This window comes from Sebastes umbrosus, chromosome 9 (genome assembly GCF_015220745.1).
Source record: "Sebastes umbrosus isolate fSebUmb1 chromosome 9, fSebUmb1.pri, whole genome shotgun sequence".
Lineage (NCBI taxonomy): Eukaryota > Metazoa > Chordata > Actinopteri > Perciformes > Sebastidae > Sebastes > Sebastes umbrosus.
In genome coordinates, this window is record NC_051277.1 from 21,366,507 (window position 1) to 21,390,734 (window position 24,228).

At 41.8% G+C, this 24,228-nt stretch overlaps 2 protein-coding genes across 8 annotated transcripts; both read left to right on the forward strand.

The window, feature by feature from the left end:
• The first annotated feature begins 608 nt into the window (after positions 1–608).
• LOC119493815 (UDP-N-acetylglucosamine--peptide N-acetylglucosaminyltransferase 110 kDa subunit) lies at positions 609–16,558 on the forward strand. 7 transcript variants are annotated; one of them, XM_037779277.1, is made up of 22 exons: positions 609–981; positions 3,425–3,605; positions 4,914–5,157; positions 5,411–5,479; positions 8,818–8,934; positions 9,036–9,115; positions 9,526–9,736; positions 9,836–9,976; positions 10,111–10,211; positions 10,518–10,671; positions 10,962–11,063; positions 11,183–11,362; positions 11,708–11,866; positions 12,015–12,104; positions 12,277–12,402; positions 12,514–12,684; positions 12,801–12,917; positions 13,270–13,440; positions 13,830–13,982; positions 14,061–14,313; positions 14,431–14,554; positions 15,001–16,558. In XM_037779277.1, the coding sequence occupies exons 1-22, from the start codon at positions 945–947 to the stop codon at positions 15,179–15,181; spliced, it is 3,162 nt and encodes a 1,053-aa protein (XP_037635205.1). In that variant the 5' UTR covers positions 609–944; the 3' UTR covers positions 15,182–16,558. The 7 variants fall into 7 exon arrangements, with proteins under 7 accessions (XP_037635205.1, XP_037635202.1, XP_037635204.1 ...); XM_037779274.1 differs by having other exon boundaries at positions 610–981; positions 11,183–11,380; XM_037779276.1 differs by having other exon boundaries at positions 610–981; positions 9,526–9,721; positions 11,183–11,380.
• Positions 16,559–18,160: 1,602 nt separating this feature from the next.
• gcna (germ cell nuclear acidic peptidase) lies at positions 18,161–23,597 on the forward strand. The gene is made up of 13 exons (XM_037779216.1): positions 18,161–18,312; positions 18,641–18,743; positions 19,984–20,176; positions 20,267–20,333; positions 20,456–20,505; positions 20,935–21,001; positions 21,100–21,170; positions 21,279–21,701; positions 21,800–21,968; positions 22,057–22,201; positions 22,349–22,484; positions 22,639–22,843; positions 22,955–23,597. Exons 2-13 carry the CDS (start codon positions 18,654–18,656, stop codon positions 23,184–23,186), a joined length of 1,848 nt encoding a protein of 615 aa, XP_037635144.1. The 5' UTR covers positions 18,161–18,312; positions 18,641–18,653; the 3' UTR covers positions 23,187–23,597.
• The last annotated feature ends 631 nt before the right edge of the window (positions 23,598–24,228 follow it).

Below are 24,228 nucleotides of genomic sequence, written 5' to 3' on the forward strand. Positions count from 1 at the left end.
ACAAAGCTACATTTCTGCATTTGTTTGGGCCTACTTGTGTAAAAATGCATGGTAAAATATGGTTTGTATAATATAGGTGTACAGTTGTATATTTTCCAACTTGAATGTACAGCACACTACATGCAGGTCTACAATACAAGCATGCATTTTAGAGTATTTAACCAATTATAATTGTTGAATCATATGTTTATATTGCATTATTCCTTAGATATGTTGCCTTATTAGCCTGCAGACTTTGGCCTGTCAAACATATGTAGATGTCATGCCATGATGTAATCATGGATGCATTTAGAGATAATCATCCCATGACTCTCTGAAGCTCTGATGATGCCTCCTTTTTCTAGAACAACCTGATATCACTTGCACTCCGTCTCACCAATGCACCAATGTGTCCCTCCGCGCAGTATCATTTGTAATCGGTTTATTTTCCGTCATGTCAACTAAATAACGCACGGTTAACCAAACAATACGTCAAGCCCGCATCCTATGAATTATTATTTTTTACAAATATGACATTTATTACAATTTTTACATACATGTTTCCATCGTAATGCTGATGTGCGGATCTAGATCCTCTCTCAAAAATGAGTTCCGCCCACTTCGCCATTTTATGTTGCACAGCAGCTTTGTTGTGAAGAGGCACCAGCTACAACCATTAAGACACAGCACGTTTAATGTTTAGCTGTTAGGGATTGTAACGAGGTTAGTTTATTAATTATAACTCAGTGAAACTATCTGCAGGGTGTTTATTGAGCGTTGTAAAGAGGTACGGATAGTTAAAGATGAGGTTAGCTGGAGTTATTTAGCTTCAGCCAGGCAGCAACGTGTTAGCTGGTCGCAGCCCACAGAAGACGAACTACTCGTCGCACATTGTTCCTCTGAAACCTGTAAACCTACCCGGAGACACGTTGACGACCACGGTGCAGGACTCGAAGGCTGAGAGGATGGCGACCTCCGTGGGAAACGTGGCTGACAGCACAGGTTGGTGGATTTATAGTCTTTAGTTAGCTGACGATGGATGGCCAGTAACGTAGCAACCGTATCTTATAGTTACAACGGCAGCTAACGTTACATAGATGCACGCGAGCAGGTAGCTAACGTTTATTAAAACAAATACAGCAAATGTGCTACTAGGACATCCCCCAATGCAGCACTCAACGTCACACAACTGAACATGATGGAGGTAGCAACGTAGGCCCAGTTCAGATCTATCCTGTCTTATTGCTCCACTCTCAGGCTAAGCTACCAGCTAACTGTTAGCATAGCTAACGGCTAACTGGTAGCATAGCAGTTAACTGTTAGCATAGCTACCAGTTAGCAGCTATGCTACCAGTTAGCAGTTAAATACCAGTTAGCAGTTAGCTATGCTACCAGCTACCAATTAGCATAACTAACTGGTAGCATAGCAGCTAGCTGTTAGCATAGCTAATGGTTCACTGGAAGCTAACTGTTAGCATAGCTAACGGCTAACTGGTAGCATAGCAGTTGACTGTTAGCATAGCTACCAGTTAGCAGTTAGCTACCAGTTAGCAGTTAGCTATGCTACCAGTTAGCTATGCTACCAGTTAACTGTTAGCTACCAGTTAGCAGTTAGCTATGCTACCAGCTACCAATTAGCATAACTAACTGGTAGCATAGCAGCTAGCTGTTAGCATAGCTAATGGTTCACTGGAAGCTAACTGGTAGCATAGCTAACTGGTAGCATAGACCAGCTAGTTAACTGTTAGCATTGCTAACTTGTAGCATAGCTAACGGTTAGCTGGTAGCAGGTTGTAATTAATGTATCTTATTAAAATAGAGGGTGTCAATTTAAGGATTTCGGGTAACGTTGTATTGACGTTAAACTGTGAACTACTCTCAGGTAACGTTACGGATCGTTTTAGCCTAGAGATAGGTGTGATTGTAGCTAACGTTAGCTAGCATGTATGCTAATGTTAGCATGTATGCTAGCCTGACCGACATCAACAGGCCGTTGTATGTTGCAGCTGTTGACCAGAGATAAATGGCGTCCTGTAGTTCTTTGGCTCTGATGTCTGTTTAGTTAACGTTACTCGTCACAACGTGGCCCTGCAGCGTCCTGCTGGTTAAACTAGCCCTGCAGACAAACCTACTTGACGCAGGTGCTCAAGGTTAATGCTTTTTGTTCTGCTTAAACCGCTTTTCGAGTTTATCCTGAAGGTGTTCAGTGGGTCTTATAGCTGATTGTGGTCCTTAACGTTAACATTTTGCCTGACTGATGATTGCTGCTTTAAGACTGGGTGCTCCTATGTAATTGAAACTAGCCACCCTGCATACTAGCATAATTACGTCATGGATGAACGAACCTGATCTACTGCAATCTTTGGTGTATGCTCTCTGGCATTACCAGTTTGCAGGTGTTCTCAAACCCATTAAACCTCTTCCACCCTTCTGTACACTTGAACCATGCATGATGTGTCTGTGGCATGTAGCTTAAGCCACACCCTGAATAGTTTGACCTCAAGTAACACTGACTGTAGGTACATCTGAAATTGCTTCATCAGTTTTAGCATAGAGACTTTTGATAAAATATGTGAAAAAGACTGATAAATATCATAACAACACAAGCCAGAAATTAAAGCAGCAACGTTATGTACAAGAGAGAGGTGGCTAATGATAAAATACATACAAAATACAAAGTAAATTGATATTTACCACCCCACATATCTGCTATTTTAAGGCTGTATGTTGTGTAAGTGTCGCCAGAATTTCTGCCAGTATATCATCCCCCTCCTCCCTGTTTGATTTTGTGTTTTCATCTCATGCATTGATGTTGTTGCCAACTTTTGTATTATTATTTTTTTGGTACTTTGTGGGGGGAAATCATATCACATATTTAAACTGTGTGCCAAAATTATAGCACACTGCAACTAAAAAAACAACAACATTTAATCAGCTAAGTGGTCTTGTTTGAAATCATTCTCATACTAACATATTTACAAATAAAACACAATATAGTGTGTGGGAATATAGTTTTTCGTCTTAAAAGGAGATGCAGTCATTTTAAACATGTTATTGGCAGTCTTCTGCAGTTATGTGAGCAATGAAATTTTAAGACAACCTTACATTTAGTCATACACCAAAAAAAATAGTAAAACTGTAATTGGCTTTATTTAACAAAGAATTTTTTTTTAATCCTATTGTGTCGTGAGCCCAAAAATTGAAATCACAAAGTAAAATTCCCAATGATTTTATTGTGATTGCAACACTTTATCTTAGTACTACCTTTATTTCCCTCCATTGCCTTGATTTCTGTTGAGTTCAAATTGATAGCTATTATTTGTCATTGACAGTATTAGCTTCATCTCTTTTATTTTTTTATTTTTCATTTGTCTGCTATTATTTCTTCCATCACCTCTAACATGTTGTTTCCCCCCCCCTTCCTTGGGATGTGTTGGTGCTCCAGAACCGACAAAACGTATGCTTTCCTTCCAAGGGTTGGCCGAGCTGGCGCACCGGGAGTATCAGTCAGGGGACTTTGAGGCAGCTGAGCGCCACTGCATGCAGCTATGGAGACAGGAGCCTGATAACACAGGCGTGCTGCTGCTCCTGTCCTCCATCCACTTCCAGTGCCGAAGACTTGACAGGTGAGGTGGGGTGGGGGCCGACCCAACGCACACTGAGTATGTGGCGTGGTCATGGAAGTGGCAGAGAATAATGGGTCATCTGTGACTTTCAGTGCACACAGCTGGTGTGGGGAGTCAAATGTATAAACTGAGCGGTCTTCTGGAAATCCTGTTGCTCGGTTTAATATTGCTCTGTCCCCTCATGATTCTAACACTGTTTCGGTGGTGGCCATACCCTTGCTTTGCAGGTGCCTGGTGAAGGTTTCGGGTCTTACGGGTTACAGGTTTAAACGTTCTATCTTGTTTACTCTTTTCTATTTCTTCAGTGCGCCCAATGCAAGCAGTATACTCCAAAGTAATTTCAATTTAGTGTGTTGTCATTCTACTGTCAAATAAAGCACTAAAAGGAATCAGACAGAAAATGTGCAGTCAAATCTGAAATGATTACTGGATACGCTGTAATATACACCGATCAGCCATAACATTAACAACATTATGACCACTGACAGGTGAAGTGAATAACATTGATTATCTTGTTACAATGGCACCTGGCAGTGGGTTAGGCAGCAAGTGAACATTTTGTCGTTGAAGTTGATGGGTTGGAAGCAGAAAAAATGGGCAAGGGATGTGAGGGACTTCGACAAAGGGGCCAAATTGTGATGGCTAGACTACTGGGTCAGAGCATCTCCAAAACTGCAGCTTTTGTGGGATTCTCCTGGTCTGCAGTGGTCAGGACCTACCAAATGTGGTCCATAGAAGGAAAACCAGTGGCCAAGGCTCATTGATGCACGTGGGGAGTGAAGGCTGGTTCGTGTTGTCCGATCCCATAGAAGAGCTACTGTGGCTCAAATTGCTGAAAAAGTTAATGCTGGTTCAGATAGAAAGGTGTCAGAACACACAGTGCATCGCAGTTTGTTGCGTATGGGGCTGCGTAGCCACAGACCGGTCAGGGTGCCCATGCTGTCCTTATGTTATGGCCGATCGGTGTATATTCTTTGTAGTAGATGCACCATTTCTCTGCGCAAACGCAGCTTTATTTGGAGTATACTGCCAGCATGATAATTTCTTTGCATTATGGACACTCAAATAATGGATTGTGTAAGAATTGAAGTTGCAGAAATGTGTATGTACATATGAAATTCATTGATTGGGTTACAAGGATATTCATCTTGATGTGCAGTTTAAATATTTACTCTTATGCCTTTAGAACAAGTTTCTCCTTTTCACCACTTGCACCTTGCAGCTTCCTCTACACAAGGCATCGAACCAACACTTGCCAGCCACTCCCTTCAAGATTATGACCATTCTGTACCCATTCTGGTCCTACAGGTCTGCTCACTTCAGCACCTTGGCCATCAAACAGAACCCAATGTTGGCCGAGGCCTACTCCAACCTGGGGAACGTGTACAAGGAGCGTGGGCAACTGCAGGAGGCCATAGAGCATTATCGCCACGCTCTGAGACTGAAACCAGATTTTATTGATGGATACATCAACTTGGCAGCTGCTCTGGTGGCCGCAGGGGACATGGAGGGAGCAGTGCAGGCTTACGTGTCCGCATTACAGTACAACCCTGTAAGTGACATGCCATTTTTTTAAATCCTTAAAGAGTATCATCACATCAGGCTGAAAAGCAGTGTTTATCATGCCCTGTCTGGTTGTCTCAAGCCTGTTTCATCTCTGACCACACCATCACTGGTTGGTGTGGTTGGGTATGGTCAGAAAACTCTATTTGCAAATAAGGAAAACATATTTAGAGTCAACACATTGATCTGTGGTTTATTGTAGCAGTAAAATTAAAATGTTAACTGTTGTTTTTTTTCCCCAGGATCTTTATTGTGTGCGTAGTGACTTGGGCAACTTGCTTAAAGCCCTTGGGCGTTTGGAAGAGGCCAAGGTATGTTACAGCGTGTGGGCATTTGTATATATGTGTTGTTTGTATTTTTGTTATATATTTTTTTTTCTTTGTGGTACATACATTTTTGTTTTTAGTTTCCCCCCAAAAGGCCGTAGATATTGTTTCTTTCTCCCCTTCGACATTTTTAAGCCAAATCGAGTCCTTTTCCTTCTTTTTCAACCCCCTCGGCCAAGTGAAGGGCAGGACATGGTAGCCTTTTCTCATTTATCAGAGTTGCAGTAAGCTTCTCACCCCAAACTTATATTATATTGGACTGCAAAGAGTCAACAGCCGTATGAGGCAACAAATTTCCAATTTCAGTATTTTTTTAATTATCATAATACACACATTTTCTATTGATCACTTTTTAAACAGTTTCATCTATTTTGTTTTATCACTATAGTATAATTATCACATTTGTCCCCACCCTGTACCACTTTTAGTCCCAACGTCCTTTGCTTTACCTCGACTTTTTACCAGAGGTCAGCCCCTCCCCTTCAGGAAGAAAGGCTGGAGTTTTCAAATCGAAACATTTGATCTATATTGTAATTTTTTAACCTCGAACCATGCATTTTCATATCGATTTTGGAGGGAAAATGCTGGCTCGGTCTTTGAAGAATATATGAACTGATGAGAAGTTAGTTTATCTTTGCAGTGCAAAAGGTAAGATGGGTTCTAACCTAACCACTACACTCCAATAAATTGCCCAATGACAAGTCTCAGTTTGCTGTCAGTACAGTTGCTGCCAGGGTGGGTTTTACACTTCCCTTTGTAATGTTAAGGGTTTTGTCTATATAATGGGGTTCCCCTAGGTTTTGTCTAATCTGGAGATGTGGAGTTGTCTCAGTGGTTACAGGCCATCTTATTTCGTGCTAGAGGGGGTAAAGGAGTGGGGAGGAGCACCAGGGAGTCACAAGCTCCCCTGCTCTGTCGCTCCGCCCCCCGCGCGCTTGCCAAGGATGGTGGAGTCTGCGCGCTGAGAGCTGCCTTCCTGACCCTTTAGCTATGCCCAGTCAGTGCTAAAGCACGCCCCAACAGTGCTTTTCATGGACACACATTAGATCTTCTTTTGACTATGGTTGATAATGAAAATCGTACCCAGCTGGCTATCTATTCCGATATCCACTGCTGTTGAATAGTGTGTTAAATGGTGTGGGTTTAAAAGAGCTCATTCTCAAGTGCCTTAAAATGGTTCAAGTATCGTCAGGCAGACAGCTCCCAATCTGTGCTCCACCACCTGCGTCAGATGCTGGGTTAGAAAGACAGGCACGCGCAGCAACAGCGATGACTTCTTTATTTCAGAGCTACCAGATACCAATAATTACACCGCAGACTCTTCTCCCTACCCATTGGCAAGGATTCAAGAAAGCTGGCCAGGATAAAGAAATCAAAGATTTAAAAATATTTCATGACAATGCAAAAAGAATGAAAGAAAATGATTAATTCTTCTTCCCTTTTCCTTCAAATATGTAATAACTATTCCCAAAGAAATGGGATCAGTTCATTTGGGCAAGATCAAGCCAGTAACTGCCCTCCTGTAGGTTAATATGAAAACTGAATTGATGGACAGCTGGAAACCTGACCTAAACCTATATTTCACTGATAATGTGAACACATCAAAGCCTTTCTTCCCTCCCAGTTACCCAAAAGCATTTCTTTTGTTTTCTTCGAAATGAAACATTCATTGCATGAATGAAAACTTAAGTCTAGTCTGTTTTATGTTTGTTGAGATTTGGAAGAACCTGTTTTATTTCCATATTTAAAAAAAAAAAAAAGATTGTATTGTTTGAAGACTTTTACTAACGATCTTGTTTTCTGATTTTGTCTCTTTTGGTTTTTCCACAACTGATATTGTTATTTAGAAGGTTTCAGGTGGGTGACACTATTCCTGCGTAGGTGCCTGGCGGAAAGGAACACTAGGGCAGCCTCAGTCCTCTCCTCTTCTTCCAGCCAGCTGCGGCCACCAGTCTGACAAAGTCCAAAAATATGGTAACGGGTTTGTAACTGACGACAAAAGAAAAACCACCTCACTTCATGCTCCTCTGTCTTGTGGCTTCCTTTGAAGAGCAAAAAAAAAGTGTCAAAACAAATTACAGTAAGCATTTCTTACAATATGCTATACTAATTACCCAGTTCTGTATTAATTAAAAAGAATCTAGGATTTGGAAGCAATAATCGTGAAAAAGTAAGAACCCTCTAACTCTTACATGTTGTTTATTTTTCCTATTTTGTTTTGTTTTTCCTTCTTTATTTGGAGTTGCAGCGTTCTCTTGATGATGCAGGTAGTGCGCTGTGAGTCTGCGGTAGCGCAGGGGCTGCGCAGCGATGTCCTCCAAGCGACCAAAACGGCGGAAAGCGCAAGCATGCGACCCACACCCCATCACTCCCTTTGGCCAGTTGGTTGCGGACCTCTCCCCACTCAACCAGCCTCGCTCCCAAAAGCCCCTGAATCTCAGACATTATTGGTTTTTGAAAAACACTTCAAAAGTAAAACCTTTTTACTAATTCAATGAAAAGGTCAAATTGTTTATTGGCTGTTCATCTCCAAATTTTCCCCATCTTAACATCCCAGTGAAGCCACTGGTTGAGCCCCCAACCCCCCCTTTATTCTGAGATACTTGATGGGTGCTGAGTGTGTGTGCCAGTCTGGTGTTTCAGGTGTTCTGCCAGGGGTTGGTGGTCTGCAGCTGTCTTACCTGGCCATTAGCGAGCGCAGCAGCGAACTGACCTTTGCCAGGTGCAAGGTCAAGCAAACGGCATTATATGGGGCATTGTGGTGGTGGCAATAGACACACACTATGCGCTCGCGTTTGTTGCGCTTGCATTACAGGGACTATCACTTGCACGAACTGTCCAGCATCCCAGGTTGTGAGATAACATACCCACATGGAATATACAATATTCATGCCAATATTTGGGGTTTCATATATCTCAATATAATGTTTAGTACTTTAGGTTATCAGTGTTGGTGTTATTAGAGGGGAGCAGACTATACCCAATGTGGGGACCACTACATTTGGTGAGAATGTGGTCATAACTGGAGGATGCGGGCATACGTGTGGGTGTTGGTTGGATCCGCGCAGCGTAGGAAAAAGCAATGCAGCTTAGCGCGGCAGACTTATGCGCAAGCGAGCCCATGCTGTAGACTCACTTTTTGCCATGACGGAGAATAGTCACTAATTTTGCTCTCTCTGCCCTTTTTGTTTTTTCTTACTTTTATTCTCAATCTCCCTATTCGTTTTTATTTTACAATCCCTTGTCCTCCCCTCTACACTCTATACCTCTCCCATTCTACCTCTTCTCCTTTCCTATGGTTTTTCTTTTTACACCCATTGAAGGCTTGTTACCTGAAAGCCATTGAGACTCAGCCCAACTTTGCAGTGGCTTGGAGCAACCTAGGCTGTGTGTTCAATGCCCAAGGAGAGATATGGCTCGCCATACACCATTTTGAAAAGGTCAGTTGCATATTTTTTTTGTTACATTTTTCAATCTTACTACTTTCTGTCTTGGTATATTCTTGCTGCCACATGTTTTTAAGGTTGTTTTCCATTTTTAGGCAGTGACTCTGGACCCAAATTTCCTTGACGCATACATCAATTTAGGAAACGTTTTGAAGGAAGCCCGCATCTTTGACAGGTGAGTCCAAATCATGACATAGTAGACCGTATGATACTTCCTTCATACATTCATCTAGTCTAATCTATTGTCTTTTATAAGCACCACCCTACCACACCCTGTGTGGAATTTCAAATGAGTTGAGAACTTTCTCGTTTACATAACCACTTCCTTCTGTGTTGATGCTCTAGCTGTGTTTTTGCATACCATTGTTTAGGCAGGGCAGAGTTATTGCACCTACAGAACTGCCATCATAGTCAGGGCTGTAACTCAACTGCTGAAACAGTGGTTTTATTTTCAGCAATACATTTGTAACAATATGCAATGTTACGAAGTAAAATTTGTTAACAATTTTGCAATGACACTGTTAATGGCTTGTGAGAATTTTGAAAAGATGAGAATTTCAATTTATCTGCACCTTATGTTTCCAGAGCTGTGGCTGGATACCTGAGAGCCCTGAGTCTTAGTCCCAACCATGCAGTTGTCCATGGAAACCTGGCCTGTGTCTACTACGAGCAAGGCCTCATTGACCTGGCTATTGACACCTACCGCCGCGCTATTGAATTGCAGCCTCACTTCCCTGATGCCTACTGCAATTTGGCAAATGCCCTTAAGGAGAAAGGCAATGTAAGGCAGCATTTGGTGTGTTCCCTACTAAGACGATCTGAAATTCCAACATTTATTTTAAGCCGGTAAGCATTTACTAAATTTAACTTTTTAAAATGCCATTGTCTTCCCCAGGTGTCTGAAGCAGAAGAGTGCTACAACACAGCCTTGCGTTTGTGTCCAACCCATGCAGACTCTCTTAACAACTTGGCCAATATCAAGCGTGAGCAGGGCAACATTGAGGAGGCAGTTCAACTCTATAGGAAAGCACTAGAGGTGAGTTAAGTGTTAACTGATATTTTCTGGCATGAATAACTCTGTTTAACAAGACCATCATGATTGCTGTAAGTGTGAGCAGGGCATTTTTGCACTATTCTTTTTGGTAACCTTTTTTTTTTGTTATTCATCAGGTGTTCCCAGAGTTTGCAGCAGCTCATTCTAACCTTGCCAGTGTCCTGCAGCAGCAGGGAAAACTCCAGGAGGCCCTGATGCACTACAAGGAGGCCATCAGGTATGTAAATCTATGCTACAGGTACTTGTTGACTTAGTTTATATTAATGTGATATTATTCTACAATAGCTAAAACAAAACATTCAATGCACCTTATAATATTGATGTGAGGCTACATCACACTGCTCTGATATTCTATCAGTTGGTGAACATGTATAATGTCCATGTTCTGCACAGTTTAACCTCGGGGTTTATTTGTTTTCCATGTGTCTTTTCTAAAGTAAATGGTCATAAATGAACTGACACTAGGTTGAACTTTTTACAAGACAAAATATAGTGTTAAAACAGTTTCCTGTTTTTATTTTAGAATCAGCCCCACATTTGCTGATGCCTACTCAAATATGGGCAATACACTGAAGGAAATGCAAGATGTACAGGGAGCACTGCAATGCTACACCCGTGCCATCCAGATCAACCCTGCCTTTGCTGATGCTCACAGCAATTTGGCCTCTATCCACAAGGTAGGAATGATTTTGGTATAATTCCCTTATTGTTTGCAGTCATGATGAGCAATTGTGTTCAGAATTGTGTCACAGCACCTCAACTGATGATGAACTTCTGGCTAGGGAAGGGATAATTGCAATATTACTCCTTTACAAAGAACATGTTTTGATTGCTTTGTGGAGTCGCATGCAGTTAATGCACACACAATGCATATATTACCAGCTATTTATGTGCGGTATAATGTATTGCTATTTTTGTTTTTGCCACCTCATGTATTTTGATTTTTGTATTCTAATGTTTCTATTAGGATTCTGGAAACATCCCAGAGGCCATTGCATCTTACCGCACGGCCTTGAAACTCAAGCCGGACTTCCCTGATGCTTACTGCAACTTGGCACATTGTCTGCAGGTTAGTATATGCAAATATATTTGTCAAATATTTAAAGTACATACAACAGTTACTTTTTATTTGCTCCTGTTGAATTAGAAGTTATTTTCTAACATCTGTTATTCATGTCACTCTCCCAGATTGTGTGCGACTGGACAGATTACGATGAGCGGATGAAGAAGCTTGTGAGCATCGTGGCTGACCAGCTGGATAAGAACCGCTTGCCATCAGTGCACCCACACCACAGCATGCTCTATCCGCTCTCTCACGGCTTCCGCAAGGCCATCGCTGAACGCCACGGAAACCTTTGCCTGGACAAGGTACACGCACTGATCAAAGCAAGTAAACTTTAATTCATTTTTTGGGGGGGATGGAAAGGTGGCTGGTGATGGCAGTGGCTGTCTGCAGGGATATGGGGAAGGTAAGGGATGGGCAAGATACTGGATGTATTTAACTTTGTAGAAAAAGAGGTGAAAGGTGGTGGTGAATGGGTTGCTTGCAGGGATGGGGGTATGGTTTAAGGTTGGACGTGAGTTTAGGTGAATTGGTGGTTGTTGTTCATGGTTCAGTATTGGTGCACCATTGTTACAGTGTGTGTAACTCGGTCAAATTTGAATTGGCTTTCCTGCTGTAGTTGTATTCTTATACCGTTGCTAATTCCACAGATCAATGCACTGCACAAACCTGCTTTTGAGCATCCAAAGGATCTGAAGGCCAGCGGTGGACGTCTACGTGTTGGCTACGTCAGCTCCGACTTTGGCAACCACCCTACTTCCCACCTGATGCAGTCCATTCCTGGAATGCACAATCCTGAGAAATTTGAGGTAGGTGATCTTGAACTCTGACAAGTTAATATAATGTGTATTAAAATGTATGGTCTTGGAAGTAAAGTATACAAGGGTTGACTGAAATAGTTGATAAATTGTATGTAAATATTAACGTACCAGTCTATACTTTTTGTTTCTCCTCAAGGTGTTCTGCTATGCGCTCAGCCCTGATGATAGCACCAACTTCCGTGTGAAAGTGGTAGCAGAGGCTCATCATTTCACAGACCTCTCACAGGTAACTGTTATAACCTAGGGTTGCTTCTTAATCACTATTTGTATATTTACTGTGTGTCTATTAACCTTAAGGATGTTCATTTTTAACTGACTGGTCATTTCAACAAACGTATTGTCATATGCAATGTCAAAAACAAACCATTTTCACTGAAACTGGTACCCCTCTCCTACAGATTCCTTGCAATGGCAAGGCAGCTGATCGTATTCACCAGGATGGAATCCACATTCTGGTCAATATGAACGGATACACCAAGGGAGCCCGAAATGAGCTGTTTGCCCTCCGCCCTGCCCCCGTTCAGGTGAGTGCTACATATGATTTCTGATTGACAGAGTTGTATCTTGAGGTTAAACAGTCACCTGTGCAAATGCATAACTGCAGCCTCACAGTCATATTAATCTGCTCTTAACAGACTATGTGGCTGGGTTACCCTGGAACCAGTGGGGCTCCCTTCATGGACTACATCGTCTCTGACAAGGAGACGTCTCCTATTGAAGTAGCTGAGCAGTATTCTGAGAAACTGGCCTACATGCCCCATACTTTCTTCATCGGAGACCACGCCAACATGTTCCCTCACCTCAAGGTTTGTCCATCCTCACATTTCTGCGATTTTTTTTTTTTCTGTGTTTTGTTTAACAAAAAAATATATATATATATATATAATCAGGGTAACATCTGTTTTTCTTTTTGACCACACAGAAAAAGGCTGTGATTGATTTCAAATCTAATGGACACATCTTTGACAACCGCATTGTTCTTAATGGTATTGATCTGAAGGCCTACTTGGACAGTTTGCCAGATGTGAAAGTGATAAAGGTGAGTTAAGAGAATGTCCTGAAGAACCAAATCGTTGTTTCTAAGTGTATTATTGACAAACCAGCAAACTAAATGGTGCACTAAAGTTTTGGACCTGTAGATGGCACTGTTTAACTATTTTTGTCAAGGTATATTATTACCTTTTGAATCACAATCTCAGAGCAGAACAAAACAATAAATCACATTTTCATTTCTGTCCTTGGTCAATATCTGCTGATTCAAATGAGATTTTTTTTGTATGAAAATCATTGAAATATGTGCATATGAACTATGCAGCTAAAAATATATTAGTGAATGATTTTTGCATTAACCATAGTCAAACGTTGAAGTTGAAACTGTTCTCTGTGACCAGATGAAGTGCGACAACAACCAGGAACCCACTGGGGACACAAATGGAGCTCTGTCCATGCCCGTAATCCCCATGAACACAGCAGCTGAAGCAATCATCAACATGATCAACCAAGGCCAAATCCAGGTCACAATTAATGGCTTCACTGTCAGCAATGGCCTGGCCACCACACAGGTATTGTCTAACTTTGACACAGTTGTCCTTTTTATATGCAAATCTTGATGGGTATAGCATAGGTACAAAACATCTAGGAATGCAGAAACAAGGCGAGAGCAGCCGTTTAATTTAGCATGCTGCTTTTCCAGATCTTCTCAGCAGATGAGGTTGTAGTCTCTGGGACTTTGTCCTTATAGGTATGATGTATTCATGAATGTAAGGTGAAAGCACAGAACTGTTGGTGAGGGGAATGGTGGCACTTTGTAAAATGAATGATACCGTCTTGGCTTTCCAAACAACCTATTATCACCCGTAGGCTCAAACACTGTCACACTTGATAACTCTTCGGGATGAAAGCATTAAGGTCACTCCACCTCTAAGCAATACTGTTTTGTCCCCCATTTCAGATCAACAACAAAGCTGCCACTGGGGAGGAGGTGCCACGCACAATTGTCGTGACAACCCGCTCCCAGTATGGTCTCCCAGAGGACTCCATCGTCTACTGCAACTTCAACCAGCTCTACAAGATTGACCCCCCTACTCTTCAGATGTGGGCCAATGTGAGTTGGATGGACTTGTTTATCACAACGTCTTTGAGTTCTTTCCTGTCTGCTTTAACACTCCCCTCTTGCCTGCAGATCCTGAAGCGCGTGCCCAACAGTGTGCTGTGGCTCCTTCGCTTCCCTGCCGTTGGCGAGCCCAACATCCAGCAGTACGCTCAGAACATGGGTCTGCCTGGCTCTCGCATCATCTTCTCTCCCGTGGCCCCCAAGGAGGAGCATGTGAGAAGGGGCCAGCTGGCTGATGTGTGCCTCGACACTCCTCTGTGCAATGGTCACACCACAGGCATGGATGTCCTCTGGGCTGGAACACCCATGGTCACGATGCCGGGTAAGGAAACTTAAAACCATTGATTGCTAATTGAATACAAATGTTTTAGTCAATCTAACTACAATTCTCCAAAAATACAACCATTTTACATATTTATGTCTGATTTCATCTGTAAAGGTGAGACCCTTGCCTCCCGTGTGGCGGCCTCACAACTCAACTGCCTGGGCTGCCCTGAGCTAATAGCCCATAGTCGTCAGGATTATGAGGACATAGCGGTCAAACTGGGCTCTGACATGGAATAGTAAGTACAATTTGACCTTTTTTTTTTTTTTAATGGTAAATACATTTACATGCACTTTTGTATTCCCCTATTATTCAAAATATGACAATATTCCGAATTTGATATGGGTCATGTAAACAGCATATTCTGTTTGGATATTCTGAATTAGGCCTTATTCTGAATGGAGCATTTTCCGATTAAAACATGTGGGATATGCCGATATTATTCAGGTTTCAGAAGCGTTTTTGGACATGTGTACAGCGCATTTGGAGTATGCGTCTCAATTGTGGTTTTTACAGCAGTTTGCGAAACACGGCCTCTTGCCTGTTTACGGAGTTGTACACAAACCAACTAGTAGGAATATTGTCTTTTTCAGAATAAGGGCTAAAACTGGAAGATTTTGTGCATGTAAACGTAGTCATTGATGTTAAACTCTGAAGTCTGACCATTTTCTTTGTCTCCTTCAGCCTGAAGATGGTCAGAGCACGTGTTTGGAGGCAGCGAATCTGCAGCCCTCTTTTCAACACTAAGCAGTACACGATTGACCTGGAGAGGCTCTATCTGCAGATGTGGGAGCACTATAGCAACGGCAGAAAGCCGGAACCTCTGGTCAAAATCCATTCAGTAGAAACCAGTGAGAATGCCTAAACCTGAAGCATGCAGATTTCTTTTCCCTTGTACACCAGTCATGTCCCACCATCTTTTTTTTTTTAACCATTATCAGCACTTGCTTGGAACGGTCAGTGTCCACTCCAGCCCTCTCCCTCAATGATTGTCTCCAGTTCTGTCATTTACCGTTAATGGGACTCTTGTGTGTAAAGGAGCCTACAGATGTACCCATTTTTTCTCCCATCACATCCGTCGTTTCATCACACATCTGCATTTCCTGAGCCAGATGCAGCTTGAGACTTTCAGGCACCTCGTCTGAGACTCTTGTCCTAAAACACAGTATATTTTGGGAGCATGAGAGGATTGTGAATGCCCCGCTACCCCTTCCGTACTTGGATCAGTGGATTTTTTTTTTTCTCCTGTCAGTGTGCGTACAGGACTAAATGCAGCTTGTGGAGAGAATGCCCAGTCGTCATTACTTGTTGATCTATTTATAAATGGATTAAGAGTGTTTTGTGTTTTAAAAAGACAATGTTGCACCATGGAAATTGTAACTCTGACTTAAGTTTCTTCAGCTTTAAAATGCAATTGTAAAACTTAGATTGCAATGGCTCTTTAGTTTGTCCTAAGCTGTTACTAAATTACTGCAATGAGTAGATGTGCAAGTTTTGAGGAATATGGTCTAGATGAAGACTTCTTCCCCTCACCAAATGCCAACTTTTATTAATTTTGTTGTCAATCAAGGAATTTGTTCAGTGGCTGTTGTCCTGTTTGATGTCACTATGCTTGTAAAGATGATTGGACAAAGCTGGTCAAAGGAGCTTCAGTTCATTGGAAAGGGCCTAAATTTCAGTTTAGATGTCAGAGCTGTTCACAATTTGGTCTTTGTTTTTTAATCACTCAAACCAGGAACGGCCTAGGTAAGTATTTTCTAAGCGGTTTTTGTTTTTGTATTGTCTGTTAAATGTATGCTGTCAATGATGCCGCGAGGTTCTAAATATAATAAAAAAAAAATTAAAGAGATGTCAAAACTGTACTGTCTTTTGCACTCCCTTGATTCAATTGTTGGTAGAAACAATGACAAGCCAACAGCCTTTTCGATGTTAGACAGCTAGCATAGGATAACTGTTCACATGGGACAACCCCTTTTTTTTTTTTTTTTGGTGCATTGAAATGATATAAAATATCTTTAATCTGCTATACTTCAACATGTGTTGCACGGTATGTGTTCTCCTTTGTGACCAATCTCTTTCAACTGCTGCTTTATGTCGGTGAGCTAGAAGAGACCACTGATGGGAGCATGTATTCACATCTTTTACTGTAGCAATATCACAATGCTTAAGTTGTGAGTAAAAGTCCTGCGTTCAGAATGAGCAGGTCAGCAAAATGTGATGAATAAAGTTGAGATATTTGTCATTGGTTTGTTGATATACTTCATTGTTTCCCTAGGTTCAGATCTTTGAATTGACTCATTCCACAGTTTACCATTTTGTCTGATATTAACAACTTTCGGGGCCTTTTTGCTTATGAAGCAGGCCGGATTCAAACCCCGGGCACTTAATTTTACAGGTCCACAAATTTCATGGTAATTAGGTAATAATTAGCAAGTGACCTAATTGAAATTTCTTTGGAATTACTGCCAAATGAACCCAATATTTACCTCAAAGTTAATGAAAATTAATTTATTATAAACATTATTTAATAATTATATTCCGCTATTTCTCAATAGCTGGTAATTTATATAATACATTTCCAGGAAAAGAATACAAAGTGAATTGATATGCTTTATTTCCATGTCTGCTGGTAAATAGATAATAATTAGAAAATAACTTTGAAAATTCTTAAAAAACTCCCTGAATCATTACATCAGCTACCAGGTTACATCTGTGTTGACAATAAGTCACACAATGGTGAGATTTGTGCCTGATCAGAAGTGTCTTCTATTAGTTTTGGTTTTCCACCTCCGATGAAGAGCAACGCCTAAGGGCCCTATTTTAACGATTATATACTATTTTAGCATATAATTATTAAAGGGACTATTTGTAACTTTCAGAAATGCTTCTTAACAGCGACACCTGTGGCCGTGAAATCAACGAAAGTCAGCGTCGGGCTCGCGCTTGCTCGCTCTCAATATACCTGAACGAGCATCACTCAAAACAGTGAGGCGACACAAGTCAGCTAAAACCACAATATCACTCTATATTTCACCTGCTTGGCAGTAATGTTAGCTGACCAGACGAAGGTCTCCATGAACATGATTTAGATCTGATCCTAGTGTTGGCTTTTCCTGCCTAAGTGCAGGCTGAGGCAGCGGGGCTCTCCAGCGTGTCTCCCTGCTCTCTCCACCCGCAGCCGGAGAGAGCAGAGGAGACAACGGCACCGGCAAGTTACAAATAGTCCCTTTAAATCATGTTTATAATAAAGTCATTTTCAATAAATTCTGAGGTAAATATTGGGGTAATTTGGCAGTAATTCCAAAGAAATTTCAAATAGGTAACTTGCCAATTATCACCTAATTACCTTGAAATTTGCAGCCCTGTAAAATGAAGTTTCACCGAATATAGTCATGGATTAAGGTTACATGATATATTCCATAACTCTACAGTCTGGTACCACTGACTCAATGTTTACAAATTTTAAAGTATTATATTTAGATTTCAGAAGTGGCAAACAAAAAAACTGAGTGGCCGGTAGAAATGTTCAGTGACCTGCCACAGTGGCAAGTGAGGAAAAAACTTGATTTCAGACTCTGCTGGCAAGCATAGTACATGTGTAGGTTAGTCAGTATTACTGTCATAGTAAACAACAGGGCTGTTTTCACGCAGCCCAGAGCTTCAACCAGAGACCTTTGGCAGACATCTCGGTCCTTCACCCTGTCATTGTGCCCCTCAAACTCATTTCAGAAGTGGCAGACAAAAAAACTGAGTGGCCGGTAGAAATGTTCAGTGACCTCCCACAGTGGCAGATGAGGAAAAAGGTTAATTTCAGACCCTGGCTGTATCTGGTGGTGTGCATGGACATGACGTTACCGTGTTATATGAAGCCCGCTCTGATTGGTCGAATGGCTTCGTGACAGCTTCCGGTATATGGAGCACAAGATTTGAATTTCCCTTCCTCTTCGCTGTTGCTCTGTCTGCCTCCTCTTTTATTCACAACAACAAGCGCATTTGGTAATCATATTTCAATTGAAATATATGTTCTTCTAGCAAAAAATAATTAATATTGTATGTGAGGTTCACCAACGGAAACACTGAACCACTTTAAATGAGTTAACTCGAGGCTAAACGTAATGTTAGCAGGCAGGTTGCTAACGGCAACGCTAACGTGTCTAGCTCGCGTGTTGCTTTACAACCTCTTGTTACATTACATTAAGTCAACATAATGTACTTTAACCATCAGCTAGCCTTACTTTGACAGGTTATTCTATTATAAATGATAGGTTTGCTGATTGGGGCTGGACTTTAAATGTTAAATGTCATGTTGGTGTGTGTGTTACAGAGCAGAGGAAACAATGAATGATGACACCCTCAGGTTATTTGAAAGAGTTGCTAACAAGATGGGCTGGACTGGTGAGGGAGGACTGGACACAGCAGAGAAAAAGGTTTGTTTCACAACCATTAACCTGCAAACAGTTGCCACCATAGACAAAAGTTGTTCTTCTATTTTGATAACTATAATAAGATATGTGTCTTTGGGTTACTGGGAAAAAAAGATGAGTTCACAAGCATATATTTGAATATATAGCTGCAATAATTAGTTAAACATTTGTTGTTTCCAGCTTCTTAAAGGGACTGTTTGTAAGAATCAGAAATGCTTGTTAACAGCGACACCTGTGGCCGTTAAATCAACGAAAGTCAGCGTCGTGCTCGCGCTTGTGCTCGGTCTACCTAGACATGAACGAGCATCGCTCAAAACAGTGAGGCGACACACGTCAGCTAAAAACACAATATCACTCTTTATTTCAGCTGCTTGGCAGTAATGTTAGCTGACCAGACGAAGATCTCTCCATGAATCACTGCTGATCCTAGTGTTGGATTTTGCTGCTTCAGCCTCCCGACCGTTGTCGGAGGGAACAGGGGAGACACCGGAGTTTTGGTCAGAGACAATAACGTTTCTCGCTGCGGAGCCCCGTCACTTCACAAGACACGGGAAACCTCTGTTGGTCTGGAGGATCTGCAGCAGTTATTTCTGCAAAAACGTCCACTGTATTAGATATTCTCAGAGCTACGAAGTCTTCTGCAGTGTGTAGTGTGCGCGCATGCACGTGAGGTGGAGCGAGCCGAGTGAAGGCAAGCAGGCAGGCAGAGGAGCAGAGGAGCAGAGGAGCAGAGACTCCGGCCCTGGAGACCAAAGCTACGGTCTCCCCCGCGTCCTCCGACTGCAGCCAACACTGTTTTGCAAGACGGGCTTCACTAGATATAACTTTGCGGTTTTGGTGCTTCTGTGTAGTTTGTGCTGGAGTCTTGTCTGAACAGCGTAGCCACACGTGAGCGCACATATGCGAGCGCGCATGTGACACCGACCCGCGTTATTTGTACGTGTAGGAAGTTACAAACAGTCCCTTTTAAATGTAAGGATTATATGCCTTTATCTGTCTTATATCATAGCAAGCTGAATATATTTGGATTTTGGACTCTTTGTCAAATAAAACAAGTGCAATGAAAAGTAAAGTAATTGAATTTAACACACCACTATTTTCTGATATTTCATTAACAAATGATAGATTAATCAAGAACATAATCAGCAGATTAATCGATAATGAAAATGTTCATTAGTTGCAGCCCTGCCTATATAAATGTTGGACTTAAGTTATATGCCGATCTGTCTCTCTTAATTTCTAGCTGATCAGCTCAATTGGCAAAACTCGTCATGCTGCCACAAGCAGTCGTCCATCTGTTCATCAGTCAGCCTCTCCTGTCCAGCTCCCCCTCTCTGACAGTGAAGATGACCCAGAGAAGGAGAACCAATACTCCAAGGGCAACGATTACAGAAACAAGTTTTTGATTGAGTCCAGTGATGATGACTTTGACCAATGTGAGTTAAATTATATGAATTTGAATATTGCTGAATTGTATGACTCTTTTTGCAAATACACTAATGTTCATTTTACCTTTTATTCGTTAGTTCTTGTGGGAACACCGAAAGCTAAACCGCCCTCACTGAACCCACATAGTGTTGCAAAGAAAGAGAGGTATGAAAATGGAGTTCACTGAAAATGTCTCATAAAGCAGCTTATTGTGTTGGTCTCACGTGTCTCATCAATGTTTTGGTCATGGTAATTCTAAATTGTAAACTATTTTTTGTTCTTTTTAGTTCAAATGTTCTTGTGGTGAGCTCGGATGATGACGACGGTTTTGAGACATGTAAGTGGCCTTTTTCAGTTGTCTGTATCTGTAACTAACCGATGACCAAAGAGTCAAATTCTAACATCCACTTTGGAATGAAAATATCCTGTCTCGTACAAGGTATAACATCATTTTCCCTGTCAATTCTAGTGTGTGTTTTCGTGACAAAACGTAGTTTGGAGACCAGACATACTCCTGGTGAAAGATCTTGTAGTGTGTGACCCCCTGTCTCTGGCCAGTCATGTAGTCTGAAAACCAAGACAACTTTAAGACTCAAGTTTTGGAGACAACACGTTGTGTAGTGTGAACGTACTGTTCACACTACACAACACTTAACAACAAGTGATATCTGATGATGATCTGAACTTGGCTTTAGATGATGATGAAAACATTTTTAAATTGTCGGCTTCATTTTTCTCTCATATATCCTCATTTTGCACATTGAAGTTCTGCAACGAGTGAAAACCCCCAAGGCCAAGCCTAAGGACATATCAGTGAGTGGGAGTGAAGATAGGTGAGTTATTGATGTATTTTTTTCCTTCAAATGCATTATCACTGTCGGGGAAAAATTGTTTTGAAAAAATAAGTTTTATCTTTTTGTTTATTCTAAAGCCTCAAAAACTTCATAGTGGATGACCTCTCATCAGATGATGACTTTATTAAGACAAAATCATCTTTTAAAGGTAACTTTGAATGACGTTATCAGTACTGACGTTCTGTTATATTTCAATGAAAGGCAACATAAAACTATATGTGTATAACGGTTATGTTTTGTGGCCATTGTTTTGCAGTGCCTAAGAAGAGCAATACTCCAGCAGCCCAGCATCCACTGAGAAGACCACTGTCTCACTTTGCCTCCCCGGTCTTTGTTAGTGACAGTGATGATGATGATAATGATAACATTGTGGTCAAAAGCACTTGGAGGACTCGTCACTCAAAACCTAAGCCCACGCCAAAGGCCAACAAGAATAATGATCTGCGGTGTGATGAAGAGGACAGTTCGCCGTCGCTGCCTTTCCCTCCCATCCCTTCTCCTTTTTCTCTTCTTCCCCCCAAAACTCTAACATCACTGGCCACTCCAAAACGCACTCTGTCAGCACCTAGTAAGCTGGATGGATCAGACAGCTCTGACGAGGAGTTCACTTCCCTGCTGGAGAGACTGAAATTAAAAAATAAGCTCCCCGGCACTTCATTCACACCCAAGAGCACCCACAGTAAGTTTGATTTGGATTGTTGCATTTCCACATTTCTTTAGCTTTAGTTTTTATTCTAGTTGTGAGGCTGATATCTTTTGTTTTGTTCTTACATTTAGAGGGCAATAAGGAGCCTCCTCCTGTGTCGGCTCCTCCTGTAAAGGGACTCGCCACACCAGTCTCTAAATCATTATGGGAAACACCTCTGCACGTGAAGACACCAGGAAAATCCAGCATCTTGAAGCCCACAGTCAGTCAGACGGAGCCCAGACACGGCCCCACCAGCAGGTACATCTATTGAGCAGTTTTTATGCACTCAGTTTGTCTTTCATACAAAGACATTTGTTTTCAGTTTATCCTGTTCTTTCCCTTCTAGGGTGGCATTTTGTAAGACCCCAGGGTGCTTCTTGCAGTCCATGTCAAACCCTGGCTCCAGCTATGGTCGCAATTTCAAGCAGAACAAGGAGGAACTCACCAGTAGACTTTACCAGCTGTACAATACCAGTGTGTTCGACAGTAAGGTGATGAACAACAGTTGTTTTCTCTTGTTTCAGTCAAAATATTTTAGAAATGTCATCTGATTTTGAATGTATACATATTTTACATTGTTTAATTGCTTCGTTAACATATAGTCTATATTCTTTTTCCTTGTCTGACATGACTTGCAGCTCCCCATCGATATGTCAGTGAAGTGGAATAAGAAAATGCGGAAAACAGCCGGTTACTGTGTCACGGGGCAGGAGCGAGGCGGAGGGGGCCGTTACGCCCGCATCGAACTGTCAGAGAAAGTCTGCGATTCTGCAGGTAATGCTTTTAGTTTAAGACAGATAGACTACAGCAATAAACTGCTTGGAAGTCCCTCAATGTGAATATGTGATGTCATGCACAGTAAAATCTTCATTTGGGTTTATATTAGATTGCATCTCTTGATCACATTCTCACTGTTCCTCCCTCCTAGATCGTCTCAGGGACACACTGATTCACGAGATGTGTCACGCTGCCACCTGGCTGATTAACGGCGTAAGGGACGGGCACGGGAACTTCTGGAAGCTGTACGCCCGCAAGTCCACGCTGGCGCATCCCGAGCTGCCCATGGTCACTCGCTGCCACAGTTACGACATCAAGTACAAATTCATGTACCAGTGCACCCGCTGCCAGAACACGTACGTCTCATATACCTCATGTCCTTCTTTATTATTATTCACCTTGCTTTTACAGAGTTGTGTGTTAATTTCCCACTGGGTAATATAATTATTTACCGTGATTCTTCACAGGATCGGGCGTCATTCCAAGTCACTGGACACACAGAGGTTCGTGTGCGCCCTCTGCAAAGGACAACTTGTCTTACAGACGCCTGCCAAGCCACGGGCTCCCACACCTTTTGCCAACTTTGTGAAAGAGAATTATGGGAATGTACGACAGGAGCTATCAGGACAAAGCCACGGGGAAGTGATGCGTAAACTTAGTGCCGACTTTGCCTCCAAGACTAAACTAAGTCAAAGCTGAGGTCTAAATACTCGCTGTACTTGCAGCCATGGAGTGAGCTGCACAACCTGTTCAAAACCTGTTTAAATTCTTCAATACCTCAGTCAACTAGTCTTACATTAGCGAGCAGCTGTGATTATTAATAATCTAGAATCTATTTTTATATTTTTTCATTTCATCTCTGTATTTATCAGTATGCGATTATAGACTGGATCTGAAAAAACTGAGCCTAAACATTCCAGTGTGTGTGTCTGTGTGTGGGGGGAGGGGGACAATGGAATTCATACCACCTGTTATCCCTGCTATCTTATATATACTGGACATCAGTTGTACAGTGCGGTAAACGTATGATTATATCCATATATTTGACTGGTTTTATCGTCCTGTTATGAACTCTATAAATAAAGTTTCAATGTGTGACTGTACATTAAATGGTCACTGCATCTTTTTGTCATTTTGATCTTAGTACAGTGTTCTTGTTTATGTTTTGCACAGAAAACGTTTTTGGAAGTTCATTTTTCATATAATACACACTTTTATTCATCCAATTTCAGTCCCTTGGTTTTACAGGGTTCATACTTGCATGTAGTAAGCAACTAATCTGAAAATGTCCCACCTTAACACTTATAATAATAATAATAATAACTTGGATTTATGTAGCGCCTTTCAAGAAACCCAAGGACTTAACAAAGACATAAATAAACACAACAATGGAACATAGCAGTAGCTAGAGGCCATAGGCCTTGGTGAAGACGTGGGTTTTGAGGAGTCTTTTCAAGGTGTCCAGAGATGGTGCGTTGCGGAGCTCTATGGGGAGAGAGTTCCAGAGGGTGGGGGCTGTCACACTGAAAGCCGTGTCCCCAAAAGTTTGCAGTCTTGTCTGAGGGATGGAGAGCTGACCCGTGCCTGAGGATCTCAGGTTCCGGGACTGTGTGTAGGGGTGGAGGAGGTCAGATAGGTACTGAGGAGCCAGGGCATTGAGGGATTTGTAGGTGAGGACTTGACCGGGAGCCAATGGAGGTGGATGAGGGTGGGGGTGATGTGCTGTATGTCTTAACATTCT